This window comes from Pelecanus crispus, chromosome 11 (assembly GCF_030463565.1).
Source record: "Pelecanus crispus isolate bPelCri1 chromosome 11, bPelCri1.pri, whole genome shotgun sequence".
NCBI lineage: Eukaryota > Metazoa > Chordata > Aves > Pelecaniformes > Pelecanidae > Pelecanus > Pelecanus crispus.
The window spans coordinates 28221520-28235836 of NC_134653.1; the positions used below are offsets into that span (position 1 = coordinate 28221520).

The window sequence follows — 14317 nt, forward strand, 5'->3', positions numbered from 1 at the left end:
CTGCAGGACTCCCAGCTTCCTCGTGCCAGAGGACGTATTTTGGACAGACGGAGGGGACCTGGGGAAAGCACAGCCTTATTAAATCAGTGGTGTCAGGCAAGGCTACTACAGCAGAGGAAGTACAGGGACACAGGAGACAAGCCCGTTGGAGTCCAGGTTTCATTAAACCCCACTACTTATGAAACATGCTCATGGGTGCTAGGAAAATAGCAGTATTCCTCACACAGAATGTAAATACAGTCACACACACAACATATTAATTCTCCTAATAAATGCAGCAACCAAAAAAAAGTCCATTAAGAATGACATCAATAGTGAAATACTCAGCAAGTCATCAATTCTGTCCAGAAAAGAGCACCATCACAAACAGTACTTTCTCTCCTACAATCCATATACCCAGGTCAGGACAGATGGATTATCCCACATACACCACAAATACTTTAACTACATGGGTACCTCAGCTTAGCTACTTCCAGATTCCATCCTCAATCCTCACCTCAAACCTTCACCTTATTCTAAACACAGCTTTTATGACAAGATCCTCATACTCCATTGCATCTAAATACTCTAAAACATCATATTAATGTACACATACTCTTCTTGCTTATTTGCAGTTATTCACAAAGCTGGGGTCATTCTGAACAGGGAGAAAGCATCTGGTTCTCAGCTCTGTCTTCGCAAGTTTTCAGCATTACCTGCACGTCTTTCCTCCCTGCAGGCATCTGCACTGGTCTTTCACCAGTACAATCTCCAGTACATTTCAGAGTCACCTCTGGGATGTCCAGAACCACACAGCGGTGCCAACAACCCTAGAAGGACCAATCTGGTAATCAAAAGTATTTCAATATGAGGAACTTATTTTTTTTTTCCAATTTCTGACAGTCTCTGCACAAACTGCTTGTTGGAAAGCCTTTAAGAAGCAATCTAGAGAAACTACCGATAAAAGTAATCTAGAAAGTACTGCCATATCTTAAGCTATTAACTGGTAGCTGCCTACCCAAAATACCCCCAAAAATCTAGGCATGTGAGATAGTACCTCTCCTCTTCCAACCATATTATCAGGATTAGAAAAGTACACATCCTACCAAGTCAGTTTGGACGAATATTTGTTCCTGTGCAAAACAGGTTTCACTTAAGAAGGATCACCGGGGAAAGAAGCTGTATTCCCTTTGACCAAATAAACTGCAGGTATTTAAAAAAAAAAAAAGCTAAAACCCAACAAATACTCTATAGAGATCAGAGTTTTCCACAGAGGAAAGAAAAATTTAAATCCAAAGTTTTACACAAACTGTATTAGTATTTTCTTTAGATCAGGTTTCAACAAGAAGAGTATTCAGATGAAACATGATAACAGCAATTCAAGTACTGTCAGAGCAATCAAGGCTAATTTGTAGCCACCATTAAATTGAAAGTAGGAATTGCCAGATTTCAGCAGTATTAGTTATCAAGTACATTTACTTTCTACAAGACAACACATGTTCCTACTTTGCAGGAAAACAAAAAAGTTAACATCTCATCTTTTTTTTTTTTCCCCAGTACAGAATTCAATAGTATTTAAGATTATCCTTAAACTTTCATCACATGAGCAAGCCAAACAAATCTAATGAAAATATAGAATTTAAGGCCAAGTAGTATTTCAAATACCTTGCTGAATTAAAACATGAGGAACTGTAATAGTCTTTAATGCCAAACAGGTGACAAAATCCTACCTATGAAATCAGATACTTTTTAAACCCTCCACTCTCCAAAAACTAACACCATTTCTTAATTTCAAAACCAAATGAACATGGAAGAAGCTCTCTACAGGGTCCTAAGGAAGGACACAGTCTTAAACAAGAAGCGTGGTCTTAAACAAGAATCTAACAATTCAGGGAGACGGGAAACCTGCACGTAAGCACTACTGAAATGCAGGTCATACTAAAAAAAAAAACCAAACCCTTGTGCTCGTTTCATTTTTTTTTCTTCACTTCTTGTACAAGACTTGATGAGAAAGCACCTAGAACACTTAAAAGCAAAAATTCAATATACAGAAATATTCTGACCTCGAATATGGAAAACCCATTTTATCCTTCGCACAGTAGCTGGTGCAGTGGCTGTTGTGTACGAGAGCAAATGGCTCATGCTTTGAATAGCATTCCCCTGCTCAACTGAAGCCGAACACAGCAGGAATGCAGCCAATGTTAGTCACTGCTGCATTTGTCCACGTTGTACGAGATACTGTGCTTTCTTCTTCCATGGTAAAACAAATACCTGAACAGCAATTTCATACACCAACCCCCTAAGTTTAATAGTTATATCAGAAGCCAGCAAATAAAAGTCCGACCCATTTATAAAAAGGCATTTAAACCTTTAAGAGTAGTTTTCTCATTCCCCACACCTTCTAACAGCTCAAGTACTGCCAGCACTCTTCAGCTCCTCATCAGATTCTATTATGCACGTGTGTCAGGTACTATCCCATGAAATTTGATCTTTGCCATTTTTTTAGCTGTGACATCAATAGAAAAATTACATTCAACTCCATTATTGCTCAGAAAGACACAGATGAGCACTGATATACTACAGCACCCGTGGACGATCTCTCTCCAATCTACTTACTACCAGAATCGAGGGGGAACGATGCTTCTGATTAAGTCTTTGTACTTAGATCTCTCTCACTCCTGCAAGATCCACAATTTTTCATAAAGATTTTTTCCAAGATCTCATTAATAGAGTACATATGCTACTTGGGCACAGAGTAGCAAAATGCAAGCAGGTGTTAGAAGCAGGATTATTTGCTTTCTTTTAAAGTGTATAAAAGAAGGCATGTTACTTTTAAGTCAGAAGAAACCTTTTTATTTAAATTGCTAAAGAGATATTAGCACAGACAAAACATACAGATACTGAAGGACAACACTAACTCAGTTTTATGTAACATTCTTCTCACTCATGCAAAGGTGGTGCTTGACACCTACCCTAGTTTCAGCCCATCTACCTTCCCACAGAGATCTGAGGGCAGAGCTGGGCTGGGAGAGCCACAGTCCAGGCTGGAGCTGACCTCCCTCCATACAGATCTAAAGGCTGCGCTCACCCACTTCAAACCTCAGCTGCTGTCGTATTGCCCACTCTGCAATGCAGATTTGAGTGTCAAAACACAAACCAATGCAGGCTTCAGCATTTCAAAGTGACACCTGAAGCCCCCTCAAGAAAACACAGTTGCAGCCAGCCCAGAACACCCAGCATCGTTCTACCAGAAACAGTACTTCATTCCATTTTTCTACTAGCTTTGGTTCCCAAGTAATTTCACTGGCTACCCCAAGTAACTGGTCTCATAGTGGGAAAGGTACAAGGAAGCACAGCAGAGGAGGTATATGAAAGAGAAGGCAACACAGGGAAAAAAAGTTACACTAATGAAAACATGACAAAGAAAAACAAGTAAGTTAAAGGACAGAGGAGCAGGGAATGTCCCCAGAGCAGCCACCAAAAGCTAATTCTACATTTCCACCCACCAAACTGGCTGACAATTGCAAAGCGCTAATCAATAAACAGAAGCTAAATATAATGGTTAGATCAACCAATTTTAATTAACTAGGAAGCTGAATGTTATTTTGTTTAGCTATAGTTAATGAGGCAACTCTCAACTTCTATTAAATTGAAAATTGTATTTCTAAATAATCTAAATGATAGGCATCAAACACTAATAACAACTTCCTTAGGAGTTCCGTATAGCAAATACCATTAAAGTGCTGTACATCAAACCCAGAATGAGCAGGCTGACCCTTTAATACAAAGACAAAATTAAAAGTTTCCCAGGAAACCACAAGATGCCAGAGGATTTCACAGTTTGGGGAATGTGGATTAAAGGTTAATCCCAAACTCACATTTTTAAGCAACCCGGTTGCTAGAGTTCTGCTACAGCTCATCAATGACTTCACCAAACTATCTGTGATTTCTCTTCGACTCAATAGGTCCTCTACAAAACCACCACTGGAAATACAATGCAAAGGTGTGAGCCTGCCATGCAAGGCTCTTGAATGGTACATAAACCCTTCCAGAGAGTGGAAAGCCAGGAAGGAATGGGCACCACCAGGCACCTCCCACACTTATCGCTGCTGAAAAACTGGTGGGTCCTGGCACCTGCACAGTCTTGGGGAAACGGCAAACTGTTCTTTGTAACTGTAGCATGAGGGGGACACATGCACGACACTGTATTTAGACAGGAAGAATAAGCTGCAACTGCAGAACAAGCAACAGACTAGCAACGAGACTTACCAAAAGAATCTGGTGTTTGGAGTCTCTATCATAGAAAAACATTAAAAATGTGCTAGACAAATACCCTTCAAGAATTGCCTGGGTTTAGATTTTGTTTTGGGACAGGAAGACGGACAACCCCACCTCTTAGTACCCCTTCTAGCCATAATTTTCTATCAGTCTACTCAGAACAAAAGATTAGGAAGCCTTTTCCCATCACAGGTTAGCCCTTGAAATCACGCAGGCAAAGATTAGCAGAGCCTCTCATCAAGCCTGCCATTAGCCACGATCTGGTTTTTTTCTATCTCAAGGACTTCCTTGTTCAGTCTATCAGTGCAGGAACCCCTCACACTCTTACTTCGTTTCAAAATACAAAACAAACTCAAGCACCCAAGCGGTGCTGAAGGGCAGGAGCGGCGATGCCACTGAGCTGTTTCCAGGTTCTGCTCTGGCCACACTTCAGGTACCAGAAGTTCGATTCGGGATACAGTGGCTCTGCCACGGTGCAACGCATATGAGCACAACGGGAAGTTCTGCTAATCACGAAAGAAGTTATTTATATGTATCCCACAGGATGAAACCAGACCTTATAAAAGTTGCTAGAAATAACCACGTAAAAACCCAGAGACCCAGGCATTATTCAAAGATGGATTCTAAAGGCGGTTACTACTCCTGCATTAAAATTCAACACCAAAACCAGCCCTAACAAAGGTAATTTCAGGGGACGGAATAATTCATTGAAGTCTTGGCTGGTTTTCTGACATTCGCTAGGGGATTTTACATCTTTCATACTCAGCATCTGAAATTCCTCTCTCCAAGCTAGCTGTGCCTTTCCCCCCTAACTACTGAGAAAGAAGTAGCGCTTCCACAGCTGCTTCCTCCCGCTACAGAGAGAAGATGCAGCAGTGCTCTCTTCTCCATCACTTCTGCTTTTCTGGCCTACCCTTCCTCTACTCCCACACCTGCCGCAAGGACACAGAAGTCACATGTCTGCAAATCCCCAAGTTCCCCTCCTGTTTTATTACTTCTCAGAACCAGAGCGATGCATGCAAGCAGCCCTCTGCCTACTGACGCCTTTCTTCTCCCTTACTTTGTAGCCTCAGCTAGTAGCAAACCCACTCACACCTCAAAAATTTTGCCTTATAATTAACATTAGGAATTACCAGTCTTAAAGTATCAGACCTGCTAATAAGGTCTGATACCTTGTGCCTTGTCTCTCTGCTACACTGATAGCAGCCGCAAGAAAGCCTTTTCAAATCCATCAGCCTCACTTTGCAGCACATAACAGCAGCAAACAGCAGAGCACAGGAACACCAGGAAAAGAGCACACTAATATGTAACAGTAGGAAGCAAAAAACCAACCCCTAAAACCAGTGGATTAAGTAGTAAGGGGATGAGGGGGGAACATAAGACTGGAAGACAGGCCAGCCCTACTTTCAGCTAAACTAACTCACAAGGTGTGATAAAACCCCTTCTGCCCCTCACACCTAGAAGCCCTCACTTGGGAATTCAGCTAAATACAAAGACAGGGACTGTAGTTAGCAACAACATGGAACTGAATAAATATTACCCACCACAGCTCTCACTAAGGTAGAGACAGTGAACAAAAAGCAAAATAAGGGCTTCTATTTGCCTACCAACGAACTCCCTTTAGAGCAGAGGAACGCTGGGCCCAGGTCACATTTTATGACTGATATATTTGGGTGTCCAATCAAATTAACTGGTACAATTCAACTAGTGAAAACCAGACATATTCAGTCACAGCGCACAAGTGGATCACCTTGAAATGATGTTGATTGTGGGTTTGTTTAGACTTCTACTCCAAGGAGCTCTGCTTTGCATTTAAGGCCTACAACTTTTGACTAAGTGACCAGAAAGAGTTAGCAATTTAAACACACTTGTCAATTGTATTGTGTCAAGATACCAACGCCCCACTAGTAAGAGCAAAACCGCCAGCTGCACACAAGCAAGCACCAAAGCATATGAAGAGTTCAAACTTTAAGCTAAAGTTGTGAGGCTTTTTAATTAAACCACTTGCACTGACAAGTCTTTCTAAACATTGCCGATTGGGTAAGTTGTGCAAAATTTTCAAAAAACAGAACTTGGGTAATAAAATTACTTCCTCTATCTGGCTTTGAAGTGGAAAAAAAGAGCTGCAAGAATGAGAACTCAATTGGCTTTTAGCTGCCTGGCAAATGCTCTAATAAGAAAGCCCGATGACCTACATTCACAAGGCTCTGTACTAAACCACTATTACAAAATCCAATATAAAGCCTGACCATGTTTAAGTGTTTTCCATTAGCAAGCAGCAGTATCTTGTTAGAGAAATATGAAAACATGTTATTGCCTTTAGCGATGATGATCTTAATTAATCCTCTAAACACTATTCTGAAACATGTCATCCTGATCGTTCCAGACTGTTTAAGTTCCCAATGTTACATAAAGACACCAAAACCTTTGCTTTTTGATTGTGCAATGGGATATTAACAGAAACTTCTTACCTACTCTCAAACTGTGCTGCAAAACTGAATTCGTAACAATTTACATCTCTGATACTCTTTCGACAACCGAAAGAAATCCACTGGTGTTCAGAAACTTGGTCTAAATCCAAGCTAGCACTAGTACAGTTTATTGTGACTCAGTTAACACGCAATGAAATATTCCTTCACATAAAGACAACAGCTCTCAGCCAGCTAGTCAGATAACCTGAAGCAGATGTTTTAAGTTGTCCCGGAAAAGATATTACTAAGCCAAACCCTACTGTGGTAAATATCCCCCAAAACAAGTGTCTGAACACCAGATATAATCAATTCAGTAAGTCTTTAAAGGAAATACTAGGTTAGTCCTTCACTGTACACCCATATAGTTGGAAAAGACCGGCACATTCAGCTTCAATTCACATTAGTAGCTTCCAAACGCATAATGAGTAACACAACTCAAGAAAAAATGCCCTACTTAAAAATAACTCTTTCAACAATGCATTATAAAGCAGGCAACTAGTCAAAATAAGCAACTTATGGTCAAAACACTTAGAAAGGGAAAGAGGGAAACACTGGGACAAAAAAATCCAAGTGGAGATTCTCAAAGGCACAAGATTACCATTAAAAGTCCACAGGCTCAGAAAAATCTCACTGCCCACAGTACATTCAGGAACCCAAGTCTCCACAGCTAGGGCTGATGCCATGGTATGTTGGATGTACCTGACGCTGTTAGCGATGGCAGCAGCATAAAACAGACTCATGTAACCAAGACAGAAAAATCAGGAAAAAAAGGACATTTTAATTAATTTCTCTCCTAATTTACTAAAACCCACCTCACCCTAAATGCAGAAAAAATAGGTCCACGTAAAATCACTGCCTTTCAGATTGCCTGAAAAGATACTATAGTTGAGAAGGCTTAAAAGGTTTTATTTATCTGAAGAGCACAGCAAGAACATGGGTACAAAGCTAGTGTCAAATTAACATGGAAGTACAAAGAGGTGCCTGATTCGCTGGGACTGAATTGTGAAGGGACTACACATTCATCTCAGAGTACATAAAACCTCCCATCACTCTGCAGCACTCATTTGATAGCTCCAAGTACAGATTTAAGCTAAGCAAGCTGCAGGCATCCTTCCTAAACCAGTAAGACGGTTGCTACAATACACAGGTTTAAAGAAGCAAAAAGAAAAACAAACACCACTAGGAAAATAAATTCTAAGACCAAATAATCTTCCCTTTCTGAGGAAATCCATGCACCTCCCCAAAAAAGACAAGGGAGACTTCTTCACCATCGATTAAAATTATAAATTTGATTCTGTACATTCTCTGTACTTGCATGAACCAGATTTTCCCTATTTGCACCTTTTGTTTCAGGATCAATCCACATACTATTTAATCTACTAAATGGGTGATCCATTTGAGATGGTAGATTCCAGATATTAAATGAAGCAAGCAAAAAGAAAACAATGTTGGCCAAAAGATGCGAGACCACCCTGAAGCAATGGGCTCTCTTCTGAGGAGGAAAGAGAGGCATCACCATGGACAGCTCAACCACCACACTCATCCAGAGCCTCCAAGTAAACAGGATGTATGAGTGTATTCCAAATGGAATTCAGAAATTCCTCATACAGCAAGGAATTCCAGCTGCAACACTACATCCAGTTGGATTACTTCACGTTAAGGTTCAGAAATACATATAGTTCAAGCAAAATTATAGGAATGTATATGGAGTTGCCATAGAGGAATCCTAATGCTAGAGGTTTCAAAGCCAGTGGTGTATAACCTGAGCAGATGAGTTAGGGTTTGTTCACAAGAAGGATGCTTCTGCCAATGTGGCTACAGCACCACAAATCTCTAAAGTAGATACATTACAGCACCAGCGAAAAAAATTCATTTGCCTTAAAGAAGCAAACCTCAGTGAAAAACCTGTCTTCATCCATCAAGCATCAGCTGCTGACAGAGATTTGATATCAAACTGGAGTGACAAATGTTCTGACACAATATGGAAAATTCCATTTTCTAATTTCTAGAAGGCTACAACACTCAACACCAACAGAGTTCATGGTCAAATCTACCTACCTGTAAAAGTACACAGACAGCTATGAATCTCTGCTGAACCTTTTCAACCAGCAATTCAGCTGCCTGTAGCACTTAGTGCCAGCTCTAAAGGAAGTTGCTTGAAATCAGTTTTACATAGTATCTTCTCCTACATAAAAGCCTCTAGCTGTAATAATACTAAGTTAGCAACTCCATAGGTTTTTTGGGGGTTTTTTTGGCTACTTAAGAGCATATCATAAGCCCTATATATACACTGCACTGCCAAAAAAACAAGCTAAAACAAAACAAGGCACACACAGAGCAGTTTCAACATCTAAGTTAGTTATTTCAATAGACTGCCTACACTGACCCAATTGTGTTTCAGCCGTACGGCGAACTTGCTTAAACGCAGTTTACTAATACTGTTACGTTTTATTAGTCTGGGTCATAAAAGTTATTTTGAAGAGAAAGAACAAGGGGATTTCAAAGTTACAATAACACCACCGTCATTCTTACTCTCCTATTTACAAAGGAGCAAGTATCACCCAGGAGCAGTCGCACTATGTGACGGGAGGACAGTTTCCAAACCTGCAAAGCCACTCCAGGCAGCCTCACACCTTGGCTACCAATGCTCTCTGGCAAGAGCAGCCCAAGATACACGAGGGCTCTGCCAAGCTCCAAGCGAGTTCAACACCCGAAAAAAACCTCCAACTGAGCGATGTAGCTCAAAAAAGCAGGCATTTTCAACCAGCAAACACCAACGATTTCTTGACAGTTAATCATCTTAACATGTTAAAGCACCATGCCTAGCAGCTACCACACAAACTCCATCACTAAATTATTTCCCTAAAAGAAGCAAAAACAGAACTAGGAAGATGACATACGAACCGAGATGAAACAGGGGTTTTTATTCTTTTTGGCATGATCATATGGCACTTTGAAAGTGAGGTTTTTGTGTTGTTTTGTTGGCACCCAAGGCCCACAACATCAAAACAGTTAAGGAAGAAGCACCTGAAAACTCAGTCATGCCACCACATTTCCACTGCTAATTAACTGTAGGGTTATGTAGTTTTCTACCTAAGCTTTCAAAGTTTAAATTATTTTTTTTTTACCCTAACTCACAGCCCTCTCAAGACCCAGCCAGCCAGCACGGGGGACCGACGTTTCAGCCCATGACTCGGCCAGGTCACATCTCTTTTAAAAAGTGTACCGAAGCGGCAGAGATGCCGTGGACAGAACCATAACCAACCCCTGAGCCTGGGACCGGCTTTGGGCCATGGCGACCCCAGAGCCGGACCCCTCCCGGCGCCCCATCCCCGGCGGGGGGGAAACGGCACCGGCGCCCCTCCGCACCCGTCCGCGCTGACCTCCCAGGGACGCTGCTCACCGGAGGCCACCCCGGCCGGCCTCCCGCGCCCACGGGCGGCTCTCGCCCGGGCCCGCCGCTCGCTCTCCCTCCAGCCCCAGGGGAGCCCCGGCGCCCCCCGCACGGCTCTGGGCCCGGGACCCGCCCGCAGGCTGAGGAGGGAGGACCGGCACCCCCGGCCCCGCCGCCCCTACCTGGCCGCAGCGGCTCGGTGATGCTCAGCACCAGGAGGAAGAGGAGGAGGAAGGTGCCGCTGTCCGCCTTGGGCACCATTTATCCTCCGTTCATCCTCCCCCGGCGCAGCGCCACAAACCCGCGGGGAGGGACGCGAGAGGCGGCGGGAGGAGGGGCCGCCGCCGCCGGGCCCGCGGGGGGCTCCCGTCAGCACCGAGCTCTTCCCCTCCCCCGTCCGCCGCCGCCCCCGGGCGGGAGCCAGCGGCCCTGGCTGCGGCGACGGCTGCGGCGGGAGCAGCGCGGGGGTCGGGCGGCGCCACGCTGCGGGCCGCTCGCCTGGCTCCGGCGACGCACAAGATGGCGGCCGCACCTCCCCACCGCCTTCCCCCCGCGCCGCCACGCCCCCCTCCCCTCCGGCGCCGCTCGGCCAATCGGCGGCGCGGGGGCGGTGCCGAGAGCCCGTATCTGCACACGCCCCGCCCACAACGGGGATGGGCGGGGCCGAGCGGGGCGGGGGTCGGCGGCAGCGGGCACGGGCGGAGGGCGCGGTGGCTGCAGCCGGGACGTGCGGCTCACCGGCGGCTTCCGCCCCCCGGGACGGCCTCCACCGGTCCCCTCTGTCCCCCCCGGGATGGCCTTGCCCGGTCCCTTCCGTCCCCCCGGGGGGGGGTCATCGCCAGCCGCCTCCGTCCCCGCAGAATGGCCTCTACCGCTCCCCTCTGTCCCCACCAGGACAGCTCCCACCGGTCCCCTCTGTCCCCCGGGATGGCCACTGCCAGCCACCACCGTCCTCCCGGGGTGGCCTCTGCCTGTCCCCTCTGTCCTCACCGGGATGGCAATGCAGGCCCCTCCATACCCCCAGGATGGCCTTGCCCAGTTCCCTCCATCCCCACTGGGATGGCCTCCACCGGTCCCCTTTGTCCCCCTGGGACAGCATTTCCCTGTCCCCAGCTGGGGTGGCCTTTCCTGCTCACCTCAGTCACCCCCAGACAGCCTTTCCCCATCCCCTCCATAACAGCCTGAAACAGCCTCTTCTGTCCCCCACGACAGCCTTTCCCTGTCCCCTCCATCCCCGCTGCGACAGCCTTTCCCTGCTGCTGCGGAGACTCCCCAGCACCGTCACCCTGCCTGTCCCTGGGGCACCAAGCACTGGGGTTTCCCAGCCCCAGCAGGCTCCAAGGTTGACCACCATTTGCCTGCTTCATTAATCTGCTCCTGCCTGCCCACCGCAGGGTGAGACAGTCCCTGTTTTCACATCTGCAGGGGTGATATCGACAACCAGCACCCCATGTTGGGATGCCCCCAGTGCCAGGGCCCTGGCCATACCTCCTGGAAACACTGCATTCCCAGTTCCCAGGCCCAGACAGAGGGGAAACCCATAAAGAAAACTAATTGTGCAGCTCAGATCATTGTTAATGGCCCTGCAAATGACAGGTGCCTTTAGGAATTTGACCCTGGGTGTTGCTGCGCATCAGGCTGAGCAGGGTGGTGGCTGTCCTTGACAGGGAGCCCAGCCTGAGGAGGTGGCACTATCCCCAGTGCCACAACTCCCCTCGTGCCGGAGGCCAGCCCAGGTGGCATTTGGAACAAAAGGCAGTTTTACCTCCAGTGCCCACCGCCCAGATTGACCTGGAATTTCCTCTGATGATGGGAAGCAGACAAGCAGTGTTTGGGCAGCACCAGGGCATGGCAGCCAACCCACAGTGGCTGCTGCGGTTGCAGGGAACTGGCACCTTCCTCTGCAGGGAATTCCAGCTTTTCAGTAAAGCCAAAAGCTAGGGAGCTGCCTGGGAATTTTTTATATTGTTTTGATTTTGTTGAACTAAAGTATCTGGAAGTATCTCACAACAAAGTACTTTTCACTTTTATGCTACAATGTGAAGTTCTCAAATTAAACATGGAAATTCCAGTAAGGACTATTTTAACCCAATCATATACTCCCCGTTTCGCTGTTAGTACCAGTTACTCACTAAACCCAGCAGCAAACCTCCCTCAGGGGCATTCCCAATGGATGTACAGATACCTCTGTTCTCACGTTGCTTCTGCCTCCCCCCCAGCCACTGCCCGGGCTGGACGCTGGCTGCCGACCCACATGCAGAGGGACAGGGGCTTCTGCGGGTTTTCTTGGGCACTCGCTGCCTCCGGCCCCACAGGAGCTGTTGCCATGCTCAGGTCAGCAGCATCAGAGAGACGTTATTCCTAAAGCTAAATGTAAAGTTTGACGTGGCAGTGGAAATTGGTGCCCACAAAGACCGCAGAGCTGGGATAGCAGCAAGCGTCAGCCATGGCTCCATCACCCAGAACTGCGAGCCCTGCAGGGCCCCAGAAGGGCTGCGTGGCGGGGGATGCGCGTGCTGGAGTGCGTCACAAGCAGCGGAGGATTGCCTGAAGATTTAGGCCAAACCCCATTTTGCCAGCTCTCACATGCTGCCAAATGCTGTCATGATCTGAATGTTCGTGGGGACCTGAAGCGTGACAACATCCTCCAGCACGAAGGCACAAGCGTCAGATTCCCCAGCTTTGTTCCTCCCAAGGGATGCTGTGGGGAGAGGCTGTTTTCAGCCCAGCTTCTGCAACGCAGCCACATATGCTGACCCCAGATTGATCCAGGACATTCCTTATCCGCCCCAAGCCCATGACACCTCATCACCCATGTATAAGTAAATGCCCTGCAGTGCCTCTGGCATGAGAGCAGCTCTCCCGTTGCAGATGGGGCACATGCTGTTTCTCCCTGGCTTTTGACCCAAGAAAACACAGACCTCGTTTCCTCACGCCACAGCCCACAGTGTCCTGCCGGCTCTGAAAAGAGGCAGGTCTGGAGCACGCACATGTGCCAAGCGAGCACCACAACCTGCACAGCACCTCTGAGTAAACAGGCAATAAATGGCCCAGCAACACAGGAGCACAAAGGTGAAGGGTAAGAGGCACCCAGTTCCCTGGGCTGTGCCATGCTGAGCAATGTAACGCTGGCAGAGACCGACATTACGATCCCATCAATGCCCTGGCTGAGCCACAGGCAGGTGCGAGGCAGGGCCGCCCCGTTCGGCCGCACCGGCCCCAAGCCCCCAGGCAGGAGGGCCAGGGCACCGGGGGGCTGCGCCGGGGAGAGCCGGGGCCAGCACGATGCCCCGGGCAGGAGGGGTGAGGACAGAGCATGCTAACAAAAACACAGTGAGTGCCTCTGCCCAGGCCGCGCGGCAGCTGGCACATCCCAGGCACTCCCAGTTTCCTACTGGGAGCAAGTGTTTCTCTAACCAGTGAGTGCAGATCACCTGTGCCCAAAAAGTGGCAGAGAAAAGCTGCCGTGCCTGGGAGGAGCAGAGGGAAGGGGCTCATGGGGAGGGTGGCCAAACCCAGCTCTCGCCCTGGCCTGACTCTGAGCTGGGGTTTGCAGCTGGCTGCTGTGGGGCCAGCTGTACTGAGTTGGGATTGAGGCAACAAATGCAAATACGAGAAAGTGGGAATTGCCCCATCTCCCCCTCCCCTGACTGAGTGGATTCATTTTCTTTGGTTTTGCAGAGAAATAGCCCAGTCCTCCAAAACAACAAAGCATCTCCAACCACACCTTCCCTTCCGAGCTAAATAATCAGAGAAGCAGAAAGCAGTGCAGAGAGCCCCAGCCCTTACTGGAACCTGCTTTCAGGTGGGTGCAAAGCTGCAGCCTCTGCACACCCCCTGCACCATGCAGGGGTGGCTACTTCTGCCCCAGGGAAATGCTCTCGGCCCTGAACGTGAATTGCAGAGGGAACCAGCTTGGGGCTCAGTGCCTTTAGGAAGTCCCATTGCTGCAAGACACGGCTCATATGGGCTGCAAGGGATCAGCAAAACTAAGCTGGAGTGCAGCCTCCTGCCCCAAGGCAGTAGCCTCACTGCTCCCATGACCGCTCTGGCCTGGCTGTTTGCTCAAAGTATGGCATGGGGTGATTGTAAGAGTTTCTCTTCTCACTCGCCTCACCAAACTCTGTGTTGCTGCTTGTCTGCTGCTTAGCATTTTCTTACCTGTGCCCCACAAAGAAAAGAGCAGCAGTCATCC

At 47.3% G+C, this 14317-nt stretch overlaps 1 protein-coding gene across 3 annotated transcripts in view; it reads right to left on the bottom strand.

Moving 5' to 3' along the window:
* The window catches only part of DGCR2 (DiGeorge syndrome critical region gene 2), a 48867-nt gene extending 38484 nt beyond the window's left edge, over positions 1-10383 (bottom strand). For all 3 annotated transcript variants that reach the window (XM_075718573.1, XM_075718571.1, XM_075718572.1), the window contains exon 1: positions 10305-10383. In XM_075718573.1, the coding sequence (XP_075574688.1) occupies positions 10305-10383 (79 nt within the window). The remainder of the gene's footprint in view (positions 1-10304) is intronic.
* Positions 10384-14317: the final 3934 nt, after the last annotated feature.